At 36.0% G+C, this 26,063-nt stretch overlaps 3 protein-coding genes across 6 annotated transcripts; 1 reads left to right on the top strand and 2 right to left on the bottom strand.

Annotated features, from left to right (window-relative positions):
- The first annotated feature begins 603 nt into the window (after positions 1-603).
- Positions 604-15,442, top strand: LOC132052021 (trafficking protein particle complex II-specific subunit 120 homolog). 4 transcript variants are annotated; one of them, XM_059443350.1, is made up of 10 exons: positions 604-1,178; positions 4,556-4,762; positions 4,884-5,066; positions 5,787-5,896; positions 6,883-6,951; positions 8,077-8,362; positions 9,561-9,856; positions 12,274-13,151; positions 13,592-14,500; positions 14,960-15,442. In XM_059443350.1, exons 1-10 carry the CDS (start codon positions 768-770, stop codon positions 15,178-15,180), a joined length of 3,570 nt encoding a protein of 1,189 aa, XP_059299333.1. In that variant the 5' UTR covers positions 604-767; the 3' UTR covers positions 15,181-15,442. The 4 variants fall into 4 exon arrangements, with proteins under 4 accessions (XP_059299333.1, XP_059299334.1, XP_059299335.1 ...); XM_059443351.1 differs by having other exon boundaries at positions 605-1,178; positions 9,564-9,856; XM_059443352.1 differs by having other exon boundaries at positions 606-1,178; positions 6,883-6,942.
- Positions 15,443-16,279: 837 nt separating this feature from the next.
- Positions 16,280-19,152, bottom strand: LOC132052020 (flotillin-like protein 3). The gene is made up of 3 exons (XM_059443349.1): positions 18,815-19,152; positions 17,370-17,998; positions 16,280-17,075 (listed from the first exon to the last, which is right to left on the bottom strand). Exons 1-3 carry the CDS (start codon positions 19,110-19,112, stop codon positions 16,560-16,562), a joined length of 1,443 nt encoding a protein of 480 aa, XP_059299332.1. The 5' UTR covers positions 19,113-19,152; the 3' UTR covers positions 16,280-16,559.
- Positions 19,153-21,842: 2,690 nt separating this feature from the next.
- Positions 21,843-24,854, bottom strand: LOC132052018 (flotillin-like protein 3). Its single transcript, XM_059443348.1, has 3 exons — positions 24,228-24,854; positions 23,154-23,782; positions 21,843-22,559 (listed from the first exon to the last, which is right to left on the bottom strand). The coding sequence occupies exons 1-3, from the start codon at positions 24,523-24,525 to the stop codon at positions 22,047-22,049; spliced, it is 1,440 nt and encodes a 479-aa protein (XP_059299331.1). The 5' UTR covers positions 24,526-24,854; the 3' UTR covers positions 21,843-22,046.
- Positions 24,855-26,063: the final 1,209 nt, after the last annotated feature.

The following is a 26,063-nucleotide window of genomic DNA, read 5'->3' as shown; positions in this document are numbered from 1 at the left end:
TATACCAGGTCTGTGTATTTTTAAGTATCTAAATTTTAATCGAAAAATCAATTAATTTAGTCCATTTCAATTCGAAAATTTAACTACTGATGAGCAAACTCACGAAGAGCATCAAAGCAATTAGTATTGAGAAATTGTATTTTTCCTTTTCAATTGTGATTAACAGTCACACCTTGTTTGGATGGTTGTTACCTATGGCAATGTATTGTAGTTTAAATACAAAGTTTATTTTGATTGTTACTTAAATTTTATTGTATTATATCATTAAGTCCATCATCACCTAATAGTGAAAAGTCTCATTTTATGGAAGGACGATTTTGTGTGATTGCATTGTTACCTTATTTTTTCTTCTCATTTTGTCTTCAATTATTATCTAATAATTTTATTCTTTTGACCTACCTTTCTATAATTCTACCTCATATCCTACTTTTCTTCTAAGTTTATCGTACAAATTATTGATGTGTGCATTCTCTAATGACGAAGAACAATACAATCTATTAAAATATTATATTCATCAAAATAATATAATACAGTATAATAACATAATGAACATTATGAAACAATAGTAACAACCATCCAAACAAGGTGTTAAAGATCCTCGCTGCTAGATTTCAAGTTGTAACTCATCAAACAAACCATTCTATGCTCCGAACCGGCAAAAAAAAAAAAAAAACCCGTCCTATCTGATCTACAAACCGCTTCGCCGGAGCAACCAATCTCCACTCCCGTCACCAATCTCCGGCGATAATTTTCCGGCAGGATCCGAAATGGAACCCGACGTGAGCATAGAGACAAGCAGTATGATCCGAATCGCAATTCTACCAATCGGATCTATACCCATCCCTTTATTCCGCGACTACACTTCTATGTTAATCCGTCACTACACAGTATCATTATCTTCCATCAGTTCATTCTACACTGAACATCAAAAATCACCATTTGCTCATCAACCTTGGGATTCCGGTTCCCTCCGGTTTAAATACATGGTCGGTGGTTCACCAGCTAGTCCTTGGGAAGATTTCCAATCGAATCGGAAGATTTTTGCTGTTATAGGGATTTGTCATTGTCCTTCTTCACCTGATCTGCATTCTGTTATGGATCAGTTTGTAACTGCTTGTAAGAGTTACTCTTCTTCTGTCGTTCAACGTTGCTTCGCTTTTTGCCCCGGTGATTCTCAGGTTCTAATTCTTCTTTGATTTTGTAGGAATTGTTTCATATTTGATAATACTTACTCCGTTTCGATTTGTTTGTGTTACTTTCCTTTTTAGTCCGTTTAAAAAAGAAACAACAACAACATACCCAGTGAAATCCCACAATGTGGGTCTGGGGAGGGTAAAGTGTACGCAGACCTTACCTTTATCGGCTCAAGAGAAAGCTTGACAAAAAGGTTAGATAAAGACAAGCAAATCAAAGCAGTATGAAAATGAAGATAATGAGAGCGAAAAAGCCATGATAATGCGTGCTGGGAAAAAAAAAGGCATTAGCTACCACATATAAATATGATTTTTTTGCTAACTTTTTAATTCCAACATTTCACATGACATGTTTAAGACCACAAGATCAAAGGACATTTTGGTAGTTCTTACGTGTATTTAGTTTAAGACAACAAGATTACAAAGTTGTTTTTTTTTAATTACTTTCTTAAACTGCGTGCCAAGTCAAAACTAGACAAACAAATTGAAACGGAGGGAGTATTTGATATTCCCTCCGTCCCAATATATGTGGCACCATTTGACTTGGCACGAAGTTTAAGAAAGAAAGGAAAGACTTTTGAAATTTGTAGTCCAAAATGAGACTTAGATATTTGTGTGACTTTAAATCATATCATAAAGTTAATTTGTTTCTAAATATAGAAAAGTGACATTCTTTTCCGGACAGACTAAAAAGGAGAGTATGTCACATACCTTACATGGTAACAGAGTAGGATCTAGCATATAAGCAGCTTATAACAAAATAAATTTATATGTATCTAAAATAATTTGAAGAAAAGAAAAGAAATTTGTAATCTGGCTGGGAATGATTTGATATTAGTAGAGATTGGAAATGCGTGCTGGGCTATCACTTTGTTACCGCTTGGAAGAGTTACTCTTCTTCAGTTGTTCAGCATTGCTTTGCTTTTTGCCCCGGTGATTCTCAGGTTGGAGTAGTTCTGTTTGTCTTCTTTGATTGTTGGAATTGTTTGATGCTCCTTCAGTTCCAATTTGTTTGTCTTACTTTCCTTTTTAGTCCGTTTGAAAAAGAATGCCTCTTTACTTTTTTGGCAACTCTTTAGTTCCAACTTTCCACGTGACATGTTTTGCAACCACAAGATTAAAGGACATTTTGGTAGTTTCTATATATCTTTAGCTTAAGACCACAAGATTACAAAGTCTTTTTTTTTACTTTCTTAAACTGTGTGCCAAGTAAAAACTAGACAAATAATTGAAACGGAGGGAGTATTTGATATTTCCTCCGTCCTAATTTATGTGGAACCATTTGACTTGGCACGGAGTTTAAGAAAGTAAGGAAAGACTTTTGAAATTTGACTACGCACGGAGTTAAATTGTTTCTAAATATAGAAAAGTGACATTCTTTTCGGGATAGACTAAAAAGGGAAGTATGTCAAATACATTACATGGTATCAGAGTAGGATCTAGCATATAAGCAGCTTACAACAAAATAAATTTATATGTATCTAAAAGTAATCTGAAGAAAAGAAAAATACCTGGAATCTGGCTGGGAATGATATAATTTTGGTAGAGATTGGAAATTAGTGTTGTGCTGTCTTGGAAATTCGTTATAATGATGAAATCCACTTGTAGAATTAAGGTTTTGGGAATACTGAATTTAGAATTGTTATAGCTGCTTTTCAGTCAATTAATTAATTATGGCTCAAGTCTAAATTAATTGTGGTCAGTTATATGAATTCTTTGTATCCACTCAGTTGTTTGGTGCTGCTTTTATTTTGCCGGGCTATTCTTAGGTTCGAATTCTGTTTGTGTTCTTTGTTGTATAATTGATAGTCGGAAATGTTTTATTACTGATAGAGATTGGACCTGAATAGAGGGAATGGATATAGTCAATTCAAAAAAATAAAAAGTCATACGGAGATTCATGTAATCAACTCCAACTTAGTTGAATCCAACTTCTTTGGGATTGAGGCATAGCTGACTGATTGATTGATATTGGACATATGTATTTCCGCAATATTTGAAGTTTGTGATATATATATATATATATATATATATATATATATATATATATATATATATATATATATATATATATATAATGTGAAATTTACTTACAGAAAATTGATCGAACTGAAAGTAATTAAATATGCTTTAGGGCTTTGAGGATCATAAGCCATCTACTCCTTTGTGCAGAAAGTACAGATACTTCAGTGTTGTCTTCTTTGTACCTAAAAGAGAAAAAGAAGAAAGAAAAAAGAAATAGAAGTTACATCAGTGCATACTATATGACAAGACTCTATTATTCTACAAATCAATCAATCTTTCAATTGCTCCACTGTCCCAAACTAATTGGGTAACCGATATGTACCCTCCATGTACTTGCCCCTCTGTTCAGGCCTATTTTATTCGGATACACAGTAATATGTTTTTTAAAGATAATTTAAGGAGATGTGCTTTAAGTCTCACACTTATCCAGACTCAACACACAAATAACTGACAAAACTGAAGATTCCTGGCGGATAGAGAGAGAGAGAGAACTCTTTTGAAGGAGGTCTCTGAAAGCCACATATAACGTAATTCTTTCATCGGTTTCTTTTTTGATGAAGTAAGATGTTGTCATTGATATAGGGCAACTGGAGGGTGCCATATTACACAAGCAAAAGCCTTCCGGCCTTTGAAGCAAAAACATGCTAGTCTCCATTACATTAAAGCTATACTAATACCATGGAGCTAACAAAGTCCAAAAAACTGTCAATGCTATTAACAGGAGTAAGAAAATTCCAGCTAAACAAAAAAACTAAGCATTTAGCCTTCAGCGAATGTGTTGAAGTTGATATCCCATCAAAACACCTGCGGTTTCTTTCATTCCACACAACCCAAAAGATTACTGCTGGAATCATTTCCCAGACCTTCTTGATGGTTTTGTCAACTCTTCAAAAAATCCAGCTAGTGTAAGCTTCCTTAATGGTCTGAGGAAGGTTCCAAGATAATCTAAAAATTGATAGGAAGAAATTCCAGATATCAGAGGTAACAGGGCAGTGAAGAAGTAGGTTATTGACACTTTCTAAGCTTTGGTGGCATAGATAGCATCTGTTGACTAGTGAGATTTTCCTTTTGCATAGGTTGTCCTGAGTTAAGGCTGCTTCCTTAAGAGCTGTCCAGGTGAAGCAGCAGACTTTGATTAGCATCTTTCATCGGTTTCTTTTTGAATAATTAAATGCAATACTATCTGATACTTCTCTGGATGCATTCTTGATGGATAATCAGTTTGCGTACTGTAGACTTCGTGATCAAAAGCTCCCGACTGTTGGAGTGTCCTTGTTTTCAAGTTTGCTCTTTCATGCATGCATGACATGCCTAAAATCCATTTTTTTATGGTGCAGCTAGAGGATGAAAGCTTTAAAGGAAGCAACTTAATTTTGTTTCCCCCTGCTGATCGTCAAACCCAAGAATTCCACTTGCAAACTATGATGCAAGATATTGCTGCCTCGTTGTTGATGGAATTTGAGAAATCAGTTCTTCAAGCGGAGTCCGGTGGGACTATTCTGAAGACACCTTTAGATTCTCAAGCCAGTCTTAGCTCAGAGGAGGTTCATATTTTAGGTGTTTTAAGGATTTATTTCTATACTTATCTTGTTTAGTTCTAGATGTGGTAGGCTTTCATTACGAGTTAAATTATTAACTTCTTGATTGCATTGGAGAACCTTATAGGTCATCAAGGCTAAAAAACGAAGGCTGGGTCGTGCACAAAAAACTATTGGGGATTACTGTCTTTTGGCAGGGTCACCTGTTGATGCTAATGCCCATTATACAACTTCAATGGAACTTGCTAGATTGACTGGAGACTTCTTTTGGTTTGCTGGGGCAATGGAAGGCAGTGTTTGTGCACTGTTGGTGAGTATGAACGTCTCAGTGATGCCCGTGCATCTTATTAGAAATTTAATTCATTATCCATGAGAAGTCATTGCTTGACAATCATCTAATATAAGCTGTACATTTTGGATTTGGAAACCATATGTTTTTTAATTTTAGTAGGAGTTGGAAACCATATTTGACACCTATACACGTGCGTACACATCATATCAAAACCATTTTGTTTATAATGGTAGGAGTTGGAAACCCTTTATTTTATTCACACGAGCTTGTCTACTGGCTGGGAATGCTGTTTATCAGCTAAACATCTGCCAGAACAAATCCCCAGTTTTCTGTTCTTTCTTGTTCCTTTTTCCTTCTTTTTGGGGCGGGGAGAGGGAATTCTTTTAGAACTTTATGAGTTCAATTTTTCTGGTATGGAGTATAATTTATTAAATCAATGCACTCCACCAGTTTTGCTTGCTATTTTTAAACTCAGGTACCTGTTTGAGTTTGCATTCATGTAAGAACATGCATCTTTTGTTTTTCAAGGGGTTAAAAAAGAAAGGTACCATATTTGTCTTCTGCTCAAGTGCATTGGACTTCATAAGTTGCTTATAATCTTCTTAATTCTTAGTTCTTTTTCCTTATCAAAAAATTCTTATTGCTCTTTTGTTTTACATTCTTATTCATTCTTCTAGTGACAAGTTTTTAGTTTTATTTCCTTACTTGAATCTCATTTGTTATTATTTTGATGATTAGATAGATCAAATGGGTCAGAGGGATCAAGTTCTAGATGATGAGGTCAAATACCGTTACAATAGTGTCATTTTGCATTACAGAAAGTCATTTATTCAAGACAATGCTCAAAGGTATATGGCTGTCTTCTAGCTTTACGGTAGATGTAGTTACATCAACATATGTATCATGCCTTTTTTTATAATCATTGGATATATAATTTGTATTTACTTACCCTTTCTTTCTGATTTGTGCACAAGAGTTTGAGAGGGAAATATAAATGGACTTCAAATTACATTTTCATCTTAATTTTAGCAGTGTCACAGAATTCCTTGATAATAGTTATGTCTTAATCATTTTGTTAGGAATCTGCAAGTCCTATGAGAGTAAAGTAAAAAGACTAAGTTGCTTAATTTTGGTGGTGCAGTTATTCAAAGTTTTTAATTTAGTTTCAAAGTGCCTTAGTTCCCAAGCCGTTTTTTGGCAGTTTAGCAGATTAAATCTGTAGAAGTTGTTGAGCATCATAGAACAACTTAGTCACTTGTTCAGGAAGTTTAGAACTCCATGATGCAGGGCAAGTTCCTGTTGAACTTATCCTACATTTGCATGTTGAAGAACTTTGACATATTGGTAGATGAACCAATAGTTGGAGGCTGACTAAGATAAGCTTTCATGACCGAATATGTGAGGAAAACTATGTTGCTGTGGGCCAAATTACAAGCATTGTCCAGAGGTTGTGAGGGATGTGTCACCTTTCCATATCAAAGAAAAGCTTGAATTGAGAGCCTTTTTGTCAAAAAAAGCTAACAGTTAACATGACATAAGACTAGTGATATGGATCATTATCCTATGCCCAAACTGTTTAACCGTTTAAATTGTTTATATACAACAAAGAGCCATTGGTAAGCCTTTTCTCCATATGGCTCAGTTGTGGACTGTTGACTGAGATCATCCTCATTTTAATAGGGGTTCAAAATGGATTTAATTCCTCATATCTTCTTTGTGGTATAAACTAGATGATTTCCCTTTCAACTAGCGGCATGTATGGTATTGCTTAATCAAAATCTCTGATTATTTTCTATTTCAGCATATATAATTGTTAATATTGTTTTTGGTGCAGAGTTTCTCCTCTAAGTTTCGAGCTTGAGGCTACTCTCAAATTAGCACGATACCTCTGCAGGTACTCTTGGTAAAGATCAAATATAATTCTGGAATGATCTTTTTGAATATTGGTTTAGTTGTGTTCCTTTCCTGATAAAATCCAGTTTAATAATGAAATGTAGCTGCCCTGTAAACCTGCTGTGTTCTATATGTTACTTGTCTTTCTGATGTTCTTCTATGTTAATTGAGATCCTTTTGGGAACGATATGTGAGTTGAGGTTTGACTTCTGAATGATGCCCTTTTTGTAATTTTGAAATAAATTGAGAGATATAACACAAACTTGAAGTTGCCACACAAAAAAGAACATGTTTGTGTTTGAACAATCATAAGTAGCTCTTTCAGTACTTGTCATAGGAGATGTGAAATTGGTCAGATATCAGTGAACTTCACTCAAGTCAGAATGCCGTAACTGGGGTCACTTGCTAGCTTTATTGCAATTCTTATCATTAGTTCACCTGGATTCTTGCACTGTATATAGTTGGTCATGAGCTGAATAAGTTGGTGGGATTTAATTAAACATAGAGGTAAGATGTTGTGCTTATGATTTACTGGCTACAGCTACATCCACACCCCTCCAAAAACTAGCTGGAGTGGGCTGAAGAGGAGAAGGTTGATGGAAACTGAAAAAGAAATAAACTAACAGATTTCCACATTTAGCAAACAGTATATTTAGTTTCCCTCTAGCTGCTTTCTTATGTGGTTAATCTAGGCTACTTATCACGTTTAGGCCGCACAAAGATGTTCCGCAACAGTTATGGGCTTAGTTTTTGTAGAAAATGAGAAGTAATAAAACTGATGATGTATCTGAATTGAAAACAATTGTCTTTATTGAAAAAATTCAATCAATGGTAAAAACAAAAAATAAAAAGAAATATTAGTATCTAAACCTGCAACATACAAGTAGCTTCATCTCTTCAAGAATGCCTTGAGTAAATGTTTTGCGTATCTGCTGTAGTTCATCCAATATAAGCCAATAATACCTCGCTTTTTCAAAATGGGGATCTTGTTTCCAGATCACTTCAAACTTTTTGGAGAAATCTGGAAGATCGTGGTGTAATATTACTTCGAAAAAGGGTCACTTCTGTCATCTAGATCTTCCTGAACAGTTTTTGAATTTTACTTTCCTTGTTTTTGTTCTTATTGGTTTGGCAGGAAGGAGCTGGCCAAGGAAGTGGTTGATTTGTTGACTACAGCTGCTGATGGAGCAAAATCTTTGATTGATGCTAGTGACAGATTGATATTATACATTGAAATAGCTCGCCTCTTTGGGACTCTTGGCTATCACCGAAAGGCTGCTTTTTTCTCAAGGCAGGTGGCTCAGCTATACTTGCAACAAGAAAATCGATTGGCCGCTATCAGTTCAATGCAAGTACTTGCAATGACCACACAAGCTTATCGTGTTCAAAGTAGAGCCTCCACTGACCATGCTCTTTATCAGGTGACTTAAAAATCCATATTGTTCTTCATGATGCAAGCAAATAGATTACATGCAGGGCTTCGCTTTGAGTTGCATCCTACAGCCCTGTTCCTTCGGGTTCTATGGGGAAGGAGACAAACACGTAGTACTAACTTTTAAACAAGCAAAAATCTTTCTACTGTATAGTCTTGGAGCTGTTTTTGTTCACATATTCATCAGATATAATTGGTCATACAAAGTCTTCATAACTTTTCTAATAAACTGTCTCCTCAGGCTTATGAAACATGCATTTCGAATCTTTAGGCGTGACAATTGAAGACTTAGCATAGATCCGTCTCCACTTGCAGTTACACAATAATTTTGGTGAAGGATTGAGAAAACAACTGATTTATTTTATTCATCAGTAGGAGGTTTCCAGCCGAATACAAAGAAAAAGCAAAGGGAAGTTGTTGAATATATGGCAAAAAGGATATCATGTTTTAATTTACTAGCATTGGGTTATGTTGTGCCAAAGTATATGGGTAATGAGAAATTGAACATTCACAGAAATTCTCACAAAATTGTTTATAGAGGGATTTTGGTTTAATAGTGTTGCTGACGTGATCCTTGAGAGGAGATGTAATGTAAAGCAACTTTCTACTTGATAGATTAATATTTCCTCAAAAAGTAAAAATTTGAAATGCCCAAACATTCAGGATAGAGAGTGTTTAATTTTGTATTTATAGGGAAGGGCACTAAGTTCTGTCTACTGGAATTGGTGTACCTCCTATGGTGTGTAGCACGACTTGGATCCATAACACAATGGAGATTTCATACCGTCATAAAATTTCTAGAAAATGCATATCAAGATAGGAAGAGGCAGTTTCAGAGGAATATATGTGTCTCAAAAAAAAGGAATATATGTGGATTTCATACTGTGGGAATCTGCAGTTCAGTGCTTCAAGTTTGGAGCAATAGATGGAACTATCATCATCAGTCTTGATATGATATATAGTGAAAGCTAGAATCTGTATGAGGATTCATCTTGGCTGTCAGTCATATACGTCGGATCTATGGTTTTTTAAGCACATTTTGTCTCTGCACATTTTTGATTATTTTGGAGTCAAAATACATGCCAAGTGAATGTGTCATGAGGCGTTTTTATCATGGTTTCTCTTAACTTACCCTGATGTCTGTTAAAGAGTTAACGTTTGTTTTCTATCTTTCTTCATTATATATGAAGGAAAGTGGACAAAATCATGCTGATGGTGGAAAAGCGCATCACAATTGGATAGTCTCACTATTTGAATCTCAATGGAGTAGTATTCAAATGGTTGTGCTAAGGGAAATACTTCTGTCAGCTGTTCGTGGTGGAGATCCTCTTACTGCATGGAGTGCAGCGGCACGTCTTCTTAGGTCCTATTATCCTCTTATTACACCTGCTGGGCAAAATGGTCTTGCAGGTGCACTTTCAAACGCATCAGAGAGGCTTCCCTCAGGAACTCGCTGTGCTGATCCTGCCCTACCTTTTATAAGGTATTGCTTGTGAAATATAGTAAAGCTTCTGATGTGATGGGGATTCTGATATTTGCTATTATAGAGTAGTCTGTCTCTTCATAATTAAGAAAATATTTCAGCTCATCTGTTTTTCTCATCCTCCCTCAAAGCTGGTAAATCTTCTTCCCCTCATTTATAGAGGTAGGGATACAGGAAGCTGGTATCATATTCTTTGACACCCCATTTGCCAGTTGGTACATTGAACTGTGTGGTTCCAGAATACCCAAGCTTCCAAGTAGGAAATAGAGTGTTCTGTACACCGAAAACATTGTAAATCACCTTGTTTTGCACTTCATATTTCATAGATGTAAGATGGCACGTCGTAAAAGCTTATTCTCTATTTATTTCACTGGGACTGAAAAGTTGTGGTATTATTGGCATTCTTGGGGACAGGTTGTCCTATACCAGGTGGGGAATCTTGGGGTCCTTGTACAATATGTCATTGGCGGTGTCTAATTTTTTAAAGCATTCTGCATTTACCTGTGTTTGGTGTAATATGATGCTGCAAAAGAAGTGTTTCTTATATCGTTTTCTTTTAAGTCATGGCACTAACTTGTCAAAGAAGTTTTTTTGATTCATTTGTATTTTTGGTGTCAAGAAAAAGTTTCAAAAAACAAAACGATTATTAAAAAAAAGTTCCTTTTTGTATAGATATCTGGATTAATTTTTGTGTATGATTAATGCTATACCTTCTGTAAAGACGATACCGTTTCAGTGTGACTTGAGATAAAAAGATTTGAATTGTCAAATGAAATTGTTTCACTGACTTGTGTATGTGCTAGACCATTAGCAGTTGATGAAAGATTTAAGTTGTATGCCAGTGGTGACTATTCCTGTGCCCAAATTGAGTGAGGGGAAGCTTGGAAGGCAGACTATCAGGACAGAGTTGCTAACCTAATGATCTGTAGTAGCTATTTTCCTACTCCTGGTGACTATAAGTGGAGACGAGGAACTGAGATGAGATGTATCAATAGAATAATAGGAGCTGAAATATCATCTGAGTTGTTATTTTAGGTTTAAGTCAAGGATGGCTTTTTGGTGAAGAAATTCCAAAGGTTATGTCTAGCTTTATCTTGGTAGTGTCAGACTTAGGTTTGTCATTTGTGGCCATTTTATTATATCTGATGAAGAAAAGGATGAAAGGAATGGTATTTCTATCAAGGATATCTTTTGATAGTCTACATGGATCTTTTGATAGTCTTCTACATGGATCTTTGGATATCCTGGATATCTCAATTCCTTTTGTTATTCTGTTTGTGGGTCGCTTATGATGGCACTCACTAGATACTAGAAGTGTTCTGTTCTTCTCTTGCAGCGCTATACCTTCTTTTATTGTGTATGAGATGATCACAGGAGGAATAGGTAGTAAATGAACCGAGCTTATCAATTCAGAAAGATGTACTGATATGGTAGTTGTCTTTCATGCCCTCCACTCTTCATTCTTTTCAGTTTCTAATCCAAGCATCCATGCATATGTACATAAAATTTGGAGTTAGATGTTCTAAGTTGGGTGCTGAAGACCGTAACTTAAGTAACTCAGTGCTCCATATGGGGGAAATGAAAACAGAATGCGTTCGGATCCTCCCACATGTTAAATTTTTTTTAGCGGTTTCCCCAGAGATCTCTTATCATTAATGCAACCTTCATTTTGCTAAATAAAAAGTACGTTGGTAGTGCTGGTGTTACTTCAGGGTTTATTGTATTACACGCTGCTAACTAGATCAGGCTTGAAAGATGCTTAAATTGCCCGTTTTAAGGCTAAAACGTGTATTGTCCATATCTTCAGCATATAATTAGAAGGGGAGCCTTGGCGTAACTGGTAAAGTTGCTGCCATGTGACCTGGAGGTCATGGGTTCAAGCCGTGGAAACAGCCTCTTGCAGAAATGCAAGGTAAGGCTGCGTACAATAGAGCCTTGTGGTCCGGCCCTTTCCCCGGACTTCGCGCATAGCTGGAGCTTAGTGCACCGGACTTCCCTTACTGATAAGCTCATTAAAAATCAGAAGCATTCTAATTCCAGTAAGTATAACCTTTTTATCATAAGAACTATTCCTTTGATGTATTCCGTATCTCAACCTACTATTATTAATCACGGTAAACTTGCAAACAATTGATTGGAAGTTTTTTCACTAGTCTCCTCAGAAAGCAGTAAATTTAATCTGATTCAATCTTTATAGTATCTTCAGATTTTACAATTAATAATTTGCAGTTTCAGAGTGATCTTTCCGCATACTAATACTCTGGATTTTATGGTCTCTGCAGTTTCTGACTTTATTTCTTTCCAAATACTGATACTGTTTTGGGTTTTATGGTGTCTGCAATTGTTGACCTTATTAACAGAGCATTTTTTTTTTCACAAAAGCCTAATTTTCCTTTCCTCAACATATATGTTCCCAGGTTGCATTCTTTTCCACTTCATTCCTCCCAACAGAACATAGTAAAACGTAATCATGGGAGAGATGATTGGTGGGCAGGGGCTGCTCCTTCAGGACCTTTTATTTATACACCTTTCAGCAAAGGGGAGCCAAGTCAAAGCAGTAAGCAGGAGCTGATTTGGGTTGTAGGTGAAGCAGTACAAGTGTTTGTGGAGTTGGCAAATCCTTGTGGTTTTGATTTGAAGGTGGATAGTATATATTTATCTGTTAATTCTGGGAATTTTGATGCTTTTCCCATCAGTGTTAGTCTGCCTCCTAATTCTTCCAAGGTGATTGCATTATCTGGAATTCCTACTGAAGTAGGTTCCTTAAAAATTCCAGGATGCATTGTTCACTGTTTTGGTGTTATCACTGAACATTATTTTAAGGATGTGGATAATCTTCTTGTGGGAGCAGCTCAAGGACTTGTGCTGTCTGACCCTTTCCGCTGTTGTGGGTCACCAAAGTTGAAAAATGTTACGGTTCCAAATATTTCAGTGGTCTCCCCGTTGCCATTGCTTATATCACGTGTTGTGGGTAGTGATGGTGCTATAATTTTATATGAAGGAGAAATTCGTGAAGTACAGATAAGTGTGGCCAATGCAGGCACAGTTCCAATAGAGCAAGCCCACATCTCATTATCTGGGAAAAATCAAGACTCAATCCAGTCAATTGCTTATGAAACCTTGAAGTCTTCCCTTCCTTTGAAACCCGGTGCTGAAGTGAGAATACCTGTTACCTTAAAGGCTTGGCAGCTCGGATTTTCGGATCTGGATACTGCTCCTAGTAAGAACGTATCTGGAAGCACTGGGAGGCAAGTCAAGGATGGATGCAGTCCTGTGCTGCTGATCCACTATGCAGGTGAGCATTCAACTTCTGATTGTTGCAAGTTATGTGATAGACTAGGAAAACAAAGCACTTTGAACTTAGATGCTGCGTCCTGGTTTTACGATTTGAACATATGTCAGCGCAACAAGCGGGGGAAGTCCCTGCACTCTCTGAGAGCCCCTCCTTTTTGTGTTGCTTTCCCAACAATCATGAGTGCTCCTATTGCTATCTGATTTTCTAACAATCATGGATATCATGTAAATCTATCTGTCAATATTTAGTTATGATTTTCTACTTTTGGATTCTCTAATTGGTATTCAGTTGGATATCATGTAAATCTATTTGTATTGCCTTATGATCTGCTACTCTTGTTGTCCATTAACTCATCCTGAATTTCTAGATTTTCTAACTGGGATTTGGGGTTAGGTTGCATAAAATTTCTTCTATATTGACTGATCCACTTCTCTTATTAGGTCCACTTGCTTATTCTGGAGATACATCAACAAATGGATCTGCTCCTCCTGGTAGGCGCTTGGTCGTTCCCCTTAACATATGTGTTTTGCAGGGCTTATCTCTTGTGAAGGCTCGTTTGTTATCAATGGAGATCCCTGCTCACGTTGGGGAGAATCATTCAAAAGTTCAAGTGGAAACCAGTTCTGCTGAAGGATCCCCTCGTACTGATAGGTTCATGAAAATTGATCCTTACAGAGGAAGTTGGGGCCTGCGTTTCCTTGAGCTTGAGTTATCCAATCCGACTGATGTTGTCTTTGAGATTGGTGTGTCCGTCAATATGGAGGATTCTAACAATGAGGAGAATCCTGAGTATGATTATCCTAAAACTAGGATCGACAGAGATTACACTGCCAGGGTGCTAATACCATTAGAACATTTTAAGTTACCTGTTCTTGATGGTTCTTTCCTGGTTAAGGAGTCCCAAATGAATGGGACCACTAGTAGAAGATCGAGCTTCTCGGAGAAAAGCAGCAAAGCGGAACTTAATGCTTCCATCAAAAACTTAATTTCTAAAATCAAAGTCAGATGGCAATCCGGCCGAAACAATTCAGGAGAACTAAACATAAAAGACGCAATACAGGCTGCACTTCAATCATCCATGATGGATGTATTACTACCAGATCCACTGACCTTTGGGTTTAGGTGTGGCAATAATACTTTACAAGATTTTGCTGAACTTAAATTGGATGAAAAATCTGATATTCAGGGTGCATGTAAAGGTTCAGTAAGAGCTCATGACATGACACCAATAGAAGTGCTGGTACGCAATAATACCAAGGAAATGATTAAAGTCAGTCTTAGCATCACATGCAGAGATATAGCTGGGGAGAACTGCGTCGAGGGCGATAAAGCGACAGTGCTATGGGCAGGTAATATTGTAAAACATTACTTGTCTCCGTCTCCATGTTCTTTTTAAGTTGAAATACCACTGTAATTTTGTATGTGCATGTGTATCATTTCAACATTTGCCGAGTACTTGGTTATGAGTTTTTATTGCAAGTAGAGTGTGATTTCCGAGGGTCAATCGGACACGGCCTCTCTACCCCATAAAGGTAGGTGTAAGGTCTCCGTATATCCTACCCTTCCTAGTCCCCACTTGTGGGATTACACTGGGTATTATGTTGTTGTTGTTATAGTGCTATTTAACTTTCCACAATTATTTTGGATTAGTCCCATCAATGAGGAAAGGTTTCATTATCTGTCTTGTTTTTTGGCTGATGAATGCTGCCTTCACTGTACAAAATTAAGGGAGCAACTATACACATGCTGTGTAATTGAAGACTTATCTTACTCTTCATCTGATATGTGTATTGACCTTTCCTTTTTAGGTGTTCTGAGTGGTGTCACCATGGAGGTACCTCCACTGAAGGAATATAGACATTCGTTCTCCTTGTATTTCCTGGTTCCAGGTGAGTACACACTATTAGCTGCTGCTGTGATTGATGATGCTAATGAAATGCTCCGAGCCAGAGCAAGAGCTAATTCATGCGATGAGTCCATATTTTGTCGTGGGCCACCGTTCCATATCCAAGTGAATGGGACTATGTGATGTCCTTGTTGAAGTGTCCATAGTTTATTAAACCAGGTGAAATTTTCCAGCTTGAACATTAACTACTTGTAGAGTATCCCTTGTTATTTGCACTTGGCATTTCTTGTAGTTCCTCTTTATATAGTGTTTCATTGTGCTGAGGAGTAAACTGCATCACTCAGATTCCAATTGATATACAATAGGATTCTACAGTGATTTGTAAAGCTGTACTGGACAATGAAGAGCCGGACATTTTCCCCTGCAGTTTACAGCTTTATGACTTTGTTGCTTGTGACTATGAGTTGCTTTGGCCTTAAAGTGGATGTTTCTACGATGAACTGTGGACTAGTTGTTTAGTTTGTCCTTTTGTAGTCGGGCACTAATGAGTCTACCTAGTACCATGAAATATCAATTTTTTTATCCCACGGGCTCTACTGATTGTTTGCCCTCTATACTGCCCATATTTTTTTGGCCAGATCCAAGTCTTGAAAAGAGAAATGAGCATAAGCTTTTTCTTCTTCTCTTTGGGTTTCTGCTATTGGCCTTCGCCTGTTGGTTGCTTCTTTTTGAGCATCAACTAGGACAACGAATATGTTTTGATATTTCATAGTTCGTTAACACATATCCTTTTTTTCTTACTACATATTCGTCTTAGTTCGCTATCTTCTTGAACTTTCTTTTATTTTGTGGTTTTATTCTGGAGTTGCGTACATTCACTGTCTTCTTCTATTGCAGCACAACATGTCCTTTTTTTTAATAGTAATGGGGAAGGGATCTGATTCTAATCTTCTTTTGTTCCTTCAAATCCAATTATCAGTGTTGTAATCCGGCCGGCTATGTTTTTTTAGCTCTTCTGTTTATTTTCTGTGTTCCTCTGTCTTTCGTATTTTAATAGTCATTCATTTATGAAATGGTGCACTTGGTTGAAGGTTGAGTTATTTACCTAGAGGACTAGGGATCAATCCCACTTAATACATTTTCCCCAGACCCCACTAGTGGGATTACACTGGGTATGTTGTTGTATTCATTTAATGAAAGGTTCTCCCGTGGGGCTGCTGTCAGTTCAAGCTCTCAGATATAGGTTTCATTTTGATGTTGGTGAAGCTCAACTATTAAATAATTTCATTGAAAAGTTGATCAAAGATGCCCAATTTAAAAATCTCAACATGTAAGAAAAAGATGTAAACAAACAACAGCTGTTGAACTTTATTAAGTTCAACAATTGAGTCAAACTCTGGACTTACTGCTTAGACGTGGATGTGCTTTATTAACTGAGCAAGCCTCAAGTCACATGCACCAGCACTAATCTAGTAGACCAATCTCTTGGTGTTCTTATTTGAAAAAATAGCAAGAGTGCGACATTTTGATCGATTGCATTATTTTTCGAATGAGGACAAGAATCATTGACTAGAGTCATTAGTTATGGTGCCCATCCATGTAGGTGGCATCATTCCAGTCTGTTCATGGACAGTCTTAAACAATGGTGGCAATGTTTTGTAGATGCCAGCAACTTCCTTTAGGGCACTTCCACCACCTTCTGCAGTTGCCTCATGAGATCCTTCTCCATTTGTCCAAATGCTGATTTTGGGTTGTAGGCCATGAATTGCGTCACCATTAATCTTGGCAAGATCTTGAAACATTCCACCACTAATCATTAAGTAATCCCTTACAGCTTCATAGTTCCCACCCACAGCTTCTAAGAGAGTGTGCAAATACGTGCCTTGAGCTTCTGCTAGAGCTTTAAGTCCTTCTGCTTCCTTCATCTTTGCATATAAATCTCCATCGATGATCTGTTTACGTCTGTAGAAATCAGCCTCCGCAGTTGCTCTCTGTGCTTCTGCTTCTTTCTCCTTTTCGTAGAGAAATGCTTCTTCTTCTTTTTGTTTCTTGTAGAGCTCCCAATTTGCCTCTTGCACCTTTTAGACCAATGAGGCATTAGAAACTTCATGGTTATGGATTTATTTTTCCGAGTTCAAGTTTTATGTATTGATTGCGTAAAAATTGTACTCAATCAAGTCAGTTGTAAGGTAATCACACATAAATTGTTGTGATAAGTATTGATCAGTAACCTGGTAAAAATGGTAAACTAACCTACTTTTTCACATGTTAAACTACACTGATAGTGTGTGAATTTTGTATAGAGACAATGAAGCATGGCCTATTTAAGTAGAGATTAATAATTTTATGTTGTCATAAGGCATTAGGCTAACCTTAGTTTCATACTCAACACTAGCTTTGCTCAATAACTCAGCCTTAAGCTTCTCTGTCATGGCCAAAGCATTCATCCTTTCCACTTCCTTTTGCAACTCAGCATCCCTCAAAGCCACTGCTTTCTCTGCCTCCACCTCTGCCACTTGTGCTTCTTTAGCCCACCCTGCTTTCTTCTTTGCCAACACTGCATTTGCTTCAGCAACTTCTGCTTCTCTGTGGTTTTCATAAACCTTCACTTCAGTCCTCACTTTTATCTCCGCTTTCCTCCCTTCTCCTCCCCTCTGCGTCGATATAATCCTTGTTTCTGCATCGATCTTTGCAGCGTTCTGTAGCGTTTCTCCTAGTCTCAGCTTCTCGCCGATCTCTCCTTTCATTCTGGCTTCTGCAACGTCTATTTTCGCTTGATTTGCAGCTTCCATTTGAGTCTTTTGTCCCAAGTATGAGAAGCACTCGTGTCCTTGAACATCAACGAGTTGTTTAACATTAGCATTGTAGATTAGCAGTCCAAATTGGTTTAGTTCGAGTTGGACTTTCTCGAACACTTCTTGTTTGAACTCTTTGGTTCCTTTGAATATTTCTTCCATTGTCATTGATGCAGCAAGAACTCGAGTTTCTCCTTCAATGATACCTTGAACAATGGGAATAGCCAAATTAATTATAAGCCAGGGAATATATACTAGCGGTTATTGAAGTGGATGAGGGGAGATCAGAGTTAAAATCTCAATGGAGACAAAAAAAAATTGTTTGGTAATTTCGTCTCATCTGCCTAAGCTTATGTGCGCATAGTTATCCGGTACCTATACTGGTGGGAGATAGTATGTACTTGGTGAAATAGTCAATTTGCACACATTGGGTCTATACGTTTTAGTGTTAGATATTATCGATCTAGTAAACTTAGAAATGAATTGTCAGTGAGTTATCATAATTTTCTAATTAACCTCATTCTGGATTGGTTTATGAGATATGAGAGAGGCTATTGTGTTAGCTTATCTTATTATTCTTGATTGTCTCAAATTACCTATGAGTTTTAGGGCTTCACTAGATTTTTTATTCTTCTCCATTTTTGAGAGCTGGAAAAAGTAAATATTAGTACTATATTATTTCTTCCCTCTTTTCTTCTGGTAAGTTGCACCTAAGTTACCCCGAACACCACCATAATAAAAGGCATTATACCTTGAATAGGGGAAGTACCAAATTAATTACAGGTGTTACTTAGCGGGATAAAAAGTCATTTGAAGACTAGGATTCAAAATCCCAGTAGAGGAAAAAATTATTAGGTGAATTCTTTCCATCTACTTAAGCTTAGCAGGAGAGTTACTCTATACCAATATTGGTGGGAAGTAGTAGGTAGAGATACTCTGTAAAATTGTTGAGGCACACACAAGCTTTTTCATCTACCACTATTGTATTCCGAAAAAAAAAAAAAAAAAAAAAAAAAAAAAACCTTGAACATGATCTTTGACATGGTTTGAGAGTTTGTCATGTGGAGAGATGAGTTTTGCATACTTCATGAGGCTGGCCTCATCATCAGCTCTAGGACCAACTGTGAAAACAGCTGGAAGAAGAAAAGGGAGCTTTTCAGCACTCATAGCTTGGACTTCAAAAGTGTAATTCACAGGGGAAATATCAAACTTTGTACATGATTGTCCTGGAAGTACCCATGCTTTCTTGGTTATATTTATGTCAGTGATCCCTGACCCTGTGATCACCAAGGACTCTGATGCTCTTGCTACTCTATACATTTTTGGTATTTTGGGTGGATTAGAGGTGGCACTGGAGGTACCGCTACAAAAAGAAAATTGGCATCAGCTACAAACTTCGTTGCTAAATAATTCGTAGCTAACAATTTTTTTGATAATCTGCCTATAATTAGTAGTGTATTATGATGGAATATGGATGAGATTAGAGAGTATATATACCGGAGTCTGCAATGAATGTGTCAAAATTGAACACACCGTTGAATGCCAAGATAGAACAATGAAGACTGATCTCCAAGTATTCTTTAGAAATGGTCCACATTGCATCATATTGAGCCAAACCATGAATTTCTCGAATATATATCATCAAGAAAACAATTAATTAAAGCTGTACTGCTGTTACATAGCAATTGCGTAACATTATCAACGGTAGGAAAAAGTGGTAACGTGTAGATATCTGATAGTATAAAAAATCTATACACTTTTAGTGCAGATAACTTAAACGTCGTTTGGTTCATGAGATAAGGTGAGATATTTCAGGATTAAGTTTGAAATTAAAATTATCTTTTGTTTGGTTGAAGATATAATTAATTTCAAGATTAATATATACCTCAAGTTTGGTGTTATTTTATCCCACATAGGAGGTGGAATAAAGTAGTCCAATAATTATAATTTTAGGACTATAATCTCGAGATAATTTTACTTTATCGGTTAATTAAAAAAAAAAGGGGAAAAAAGAAGAAGATTGTGATCGACATAGTAAACTATACAGCCATTTCCATATCAAGAGACCCATTACTGCGCTGATCCAGTCTCCGCTTCCTTCCCTTGCTCACCTAGATTCCCTAGTCTTGTTTGGCTTATGGTTTAGTTCATATAGATTTCTCATCTAATTTTTTGTAGGTTTTCAAAGTCTCCTCTTTTTTTTCCTGTCCGTTCTTTCATTTTCAGATTCAAGATTTGTTCTATTAATAGAAAATTGGTCTTGAATTTAAAAGGGCAAGTGCACAATAGCTGATTTGGGGATCACCATTTAAAGCCTTATTTTTTGTGTATAAATATTTGCAAAGGCTAGCCACTTCAGAAGCAACTTAAGGCATACGCAATTGAAATTGTTAAAACCCGCGTCTAATGTCTACTAGCAAATATCCGATATTCTTACCTATAATTGGTCTTGATAAGCTAAACTTCTTACATTTTTGCATGAAGTTTAGCCTTGGCACACTCTACTTCCAGCATTTTTGCTTGAAGTTTGGCCTTAGTCTAAATCCAGCATACATATCAAAAGTTTGGTTTAGCGGTCCTCAACTTTAGACATATATGTCTGAACTTCATCCGACAGTGTTCTAATGTTTTGCACAGTTGTCAAATTTATTACCTCTTCTCTGTCCTTTTGGAAGAGATTACATTTATGCCATATTCGAATTCCTATCAAAGTTTCTACCCCTCTGCTTTAATTTGTTTGTCTTACTTTCTTTTTTAATCTGTATAAAAAAGAATGTCACTTTCGATATTTAGTAACTCTTTACACCAGTGGCGGAGCCACAGCCCAGAAAAGGTGTGCAACCGAACACACTTCGCCGAAAAATTATACCGTGTAAACATATCAATTATTACATATTAATTAAGAGATGTATGGCATATTAAGCCCTTCATATATATTACATAAATTCGAACACCCTTGACAAAATTTCTGGCTCTGCCACTTTTTTACGCCTAACATCCTACTTGATATATTTAAGAATTATGGTACATTACACGCTTCTATAGTTTAAGATCATAAAATTCAAAAGTCTTCTTTATTTTTTTAAACTCCATGCCTAATCAAATTAAGTGAATAAATTAAAGAGGGTGTGTGGGGGTGGGGTGGGGGGGGGGGGTGGGGAGGAAACTAATAAGCAGCTAAATACGCGATGTCTAATTTATGTATTTTAGATTACATATAGTGAAATAGACATCAACCTACAGAAAGCTATTAGGTGGACATAATCTTGCTGTTCAAAAGTACCAAAAATATCCATATTAGTGGCATAATTAGCTAGGTTATCTGTCATAGTATTGTTAATTTGCTTCCCTGTACACATGAAAAAATCAAATTCGGTTATCCCTCAACAATGAACTCCCTTCGTTCTAATTTGTGTGGTATCTTTAGCTTTCTGAGAGTGAATTTGACTAAAATTGAATTAGATCAACTTAATGTTTTACAATTAATATTTAGATATTCAAAAACTATACGAAAAGTACTATAATTAAGTTGCATGCAGTTTCCTCAAATCAATATGATGAAAAAAATACATTATAAAATATTAATCAAAGTTTATATAGTTTGAATCTGGAAAAACTAAAAATATTGTAATTTCCCTACTGTCTTCTATTGCAGCACAAACATTTCCTTTTTTTTTTTTTTTTTTTTTTTTTGTGAAGTTCGGGGAAAGGGGTCTGATTATAATCATTTGCTCCTGTAAATCCAATTATCAGTGTTGTAACCCGACTGGTTGAGGTGAAATTTACTTCTTTTTTTAAAATAAATAAATTGAGTAGTAATGTTTATTTTCTGATCTTTCTTTAATGGAAATTCTGATCACAAAATTCTTCGCACTCCACCTCTAGGAAGTGAAATGGTCTGCCGGGTCTCATTTAATGTCACATGGTCTTTTTTAATAGTCTCACATATAAGTTTTCACTCGATGTTGCTAGCTCACTATTAAATAATCTGACCGAAAAAACTGATTAATAATGCCTAATTTGGAAATTCCTCCATGTAAGAAAGAGATGTAAACAAACGACAGCGATTGAATTTTATTAAGTTTAACAATTGAATCAAACTCTTCACCTACTGCTTAGACGTGGTTGTGCCAAGCCTCAAGTCACATGAACTAGCACAAATCTAGTAGACCAATCCCTTGGTGCTTGTATTTGAACACAATAGCAAAAGTGTGACAATTTGATCATTGCATTATTTCTCATAGAGGACAAGAATCATTGGCTAGAGTCATTAGTGATGGTGCCCATCCATGTAGGTGGCATCATTCCAGTCTGTTCATGAACAGTCTTAAACAATGGTGGCAATGTTTTATAGATGCCAGCAACTTCTTTTAGGGCACTTCCACCACCTTCTGCATTTACCTCATGAGATCCTCCATTTGTCCAAATACTGATTTTGGGTTGTAGGCCACGAATAGCCTCACCATTAATCTTGGCAAGTTCTTGAAACATTCCACCACTGATCATTAAGTAATCCCTTAGAGCTCCATAGTTTCCACCCAAAGCTTCTAAGAGAGTGTGCAAATATGTGCCTTGAGCTTCTGCTAGAGCTTTAAGTCCTTCTGCTTCCTTCATCTTTGCATATAAGTCTCCATCGATGATCTGTTTACGTCTATAGAAATCAGCCTCTGCAGTTGCTTTCTGTGCTTCTGCCTCTTTCTCCTTTTCATAGAGAAATGCTTCTGCTTCTTTTTGTTTCTTGTAGAGCTCCCAATTTGCCTCTTGCACCTTTTAGACCAATGAGGCATTAGAAACTTCACATTTAGGTTTTCCTTTTTGGTTTAAGTTTAATGTATTGACAATGTAAAAATTATACACAATCCGGTAAGTTGTAAGACTGCTATGATAAGCATTAATCAGTAACCTGATAAACATTGTAACTAAGATCTACTTTATCACATATTAAACTACACTGATAGTGTGAATTATTGTTTGTTCTCGCTTAATCAGAGATATTACTTCCTCCATTGCAGTTCCTGTGGCAACATTTTCTATTTAGTCTGTCCTAGAAAAGAATGACAACTTTCTATATTTGGATATAATTTAACTTAAGTTTCTCATTTTACTCTTAATGAGAATCTTTAAGACAACAAGTTTCAAAAGTCTTATAACCACATAATGTTATGAGCTTATGATATGTTTATGATCACAAATTTCAAGAGTCCTTTTATTTTCCTTAAACTTTGTGCCTATTCAAACTTTGTCACATAAATTGAAACACGGATGGAGTATAGATTAAGTAAAATTTTGTATAGACAATGAAGCATGGCCTATTTAAGTAGAGGTTAATTATTTTATGTAGTCAGAAGCTATTAGGCTAACCTTAGTTTCATACTCAACGCTAGCTTTGCTCAAGAACTCAGCCTTAAGCTTCTCTGTCATGGCCAAAGCATTCATCCTCTCCACTTCCTTCTGTAACTCAGCATCCCTCAGAGCCACTGCTTTCTGTGCCTCCACCTCTGCAACTTGTGCTTCTTTAGCCCACCCTGCTTTCTTCTTTGCCAACACTGCATTCGCTTCAGCAACTTCTGCTTCTCTATGGTTTTCATAAACCTTCACTTCAGTCTGCACTTTTATCTCCTCTTTCTTCCCTTCTCCTTCTCTTTGCGTCGATATAATCCTCGTTTCTGCATCGATCTTTGCAGCGTTCTGTAGCGTTTGTCCTAATCTTAGCTTCGCCCCAATCTCTCCTTTCATTCTGGCTTCCGCAACATCTATTTTTGCTTGATTTGCAGCTTCCATTTGAGTCTTTTGACCCAAGTATGAGAAGTACTCGTGTCCTCGAACATCAACGAGTTGTTTGACGTTTGCATTGTAGATTAAAAGCCCAAATTGGTTTAGTTCGAGTTGGACTTTCTCGAACACTTCTTGTTTGAACTCTTTGGTTCCTTTGAATATCTCTTCCATTGTCATTGATGCAGCAAGAACTCGAGTTTCTCCTTCAATGATACCTTGAACAATGGGAATCACCAAATTAATTGTAAACCAGGGGATACATACTAGTGGTCATTGAAGTGGATGAAAATCAGGGGAGATGAAAGTTCAAATTTCAATTGAGGCCAAAAAAAAAAAAAATTGTTAGAAAATTTTGGTACACAGAATTATCCGGTATCTATATTGGTGGGAGATAGTATGTACTCGGTGAAAAAGTCAATGTGCACCCCTAGCCCCACCGTCATAAGAAAATTATATCTTGAACAAGGAATTACCAAATTCATTACAGTACCCACGGATGTTACCTAGTAGTCAACGAAGTGGGATAAAAAATCATGGGAAAGTAGGGTTCTCCCATAGGAAAAAAATATTAAGTGAATTCTTCTCATGTACCTGAGCTTGAGGGGAGATTTCTGATTCCGGCACCCCCAATATATAAACAAAAGGAAAAAGAAATTATACCTTGAACAAGATCTTGGACATGGTTTGAGTATTTGTCATGTGGAGAGATGAGTTTTGCGTACTTCAAGAGGCTGGGTTCATCATCAACTCTAGGACCAACTGTGAAAACAGCTGGAAGAAGGAAAGGGAGCTTTTCAGCACTCATAGCTTGGACTTCAAAAGTGTAATTCACAGGGGAAACATCAAACTTTGTACATGATTGTCCTGGAAGTACCCATGCTTTCTTGGTTATATTTATGTCAGTGATCCCTAATCCTGTGATCACCAAGTACTCTGATGCACTTGCAACTCTATACATCTTTGGTATTTTGGGTGGATTAGAGGTGGTGGTAGAGTGTCAAAAAACTGAAATTAGCTATGAACCTCGTCGCTAAATAGCTCTTAGATAACAAATTTTTTTTGATAATTTGTCGCTAATTAGTAGTGTATTTTGATGAAATATGGATGCGATTTAGAGAGTATATACTGAAGTTTGCAATGAATGTGTCAAAATTGAACACGCCATTGGCTGACTATTTGGAAATAAACTTCTGAAATTTCAAAGTAATGCAAGTCGTTTACTACAAGATGAACATTAAAATATCTAAACAGTTGTTGTCAGACTTTAATTTAAGATATTATAGACTCTAGAAACTATTGACCAACGAAACTTTAGATGATGATATATTTGTATGTTACTTTTTTAAATGATTATATTTTGGTTCCAATCAATGTCAAGATAGGAAAATGAAAATTGATCTCCAAGTATTCTTTAGGGTCCACGATACATCATATTGCAAATGACAGGTAAGAACGATGTATACATATTGTTAGCAGAAAATACAATGTACAGTGTACTTTGAATGTGATATTTCTTTGTGAAGGGGGCAGTGCATGGCGTATGAATTTCTCAACGATCAACATAACAATTAATTAAGCTGGACAACAGCTTCTTAGCAATTGTGGAACATTATCAACTTCGGAAAAAGTGGCAACTTGTGTAGATTTATTAGCTTAACAAAGGCCATCAGCCGCCCATAGGGTAAACCCGTCAACCGGTTTGAATCGGACCGGACCAGTAACCGGTTACGAAACTGGCCACCGGTTAAAAACCCGAAACCAGAACCGGTCCGGTTCAAACACGTCCAAAACCCCTTTTTGTTTTTGTTTTTTGTATAGTATATATATATTATAGTATTTATTAGTATATTGTAGGTATATTTACATATGTTATACAAGTTTATAAGTAAAGTTTATATATTTACTGATTAACAGGCTAACAACAAGTCAGCAATACAGCATATACGTGTATATATATATATATATATATGTTTAAGTATACTATATATACTTATAACTTATATATTATAACTTAAGTTATTTATAGCTTAATTTTTTTCTAAGTTCATAAATTATATATATACGTATATATATATATATATATATATATATATATATATATATATATATATATATTAAGTTATACTACATATACCTAAAATATAGTAAGAATATATATATATATATCAATATACTTAGGTTATATAACTTATATATATATATATATATATATATATATATATATATATATATATATATATTATAAGTTATATATATATTATATACTTATATATTTTAGGTATATATATATATAACTTAGGTTATATAACTTACATATATATATATATATATATATATATATATATATATATATATATATATATATATATATATATATGTTTAAGTTATATGTATATTATATATTATAAGTATATTCTTAGTATATTTTAGTTATTTTTCAAGTATATAACTTTCTAGTTTTTACTTTAAGTAGATGTATATTATAAGTATATTCTT

The sequence above is a fragment of the Lycium ferocissimum genome, chromosome 4, assembly GCF_029784015.1.
Source record: "Lycium ferocissimum isolate CSIRO_LF1 chromosome 4, AGI_CSIRO_Lferr_CH_V1, whole genome shotgun sequence".
In the NCBI taxonomy this organism is placed as follows: domain Eukaryota; kingdom Viridiplantae; phylum Streptophyta; class Magnoliopsida; order Solanales; family Solanaceae; genus Lycium; species Lycium ferocissimum.
The sequence above is the reverse complement of the archived record's forward strand: the minus strand, read 5'-3'. Positions and strand labels throughout refer to the sequence as shown.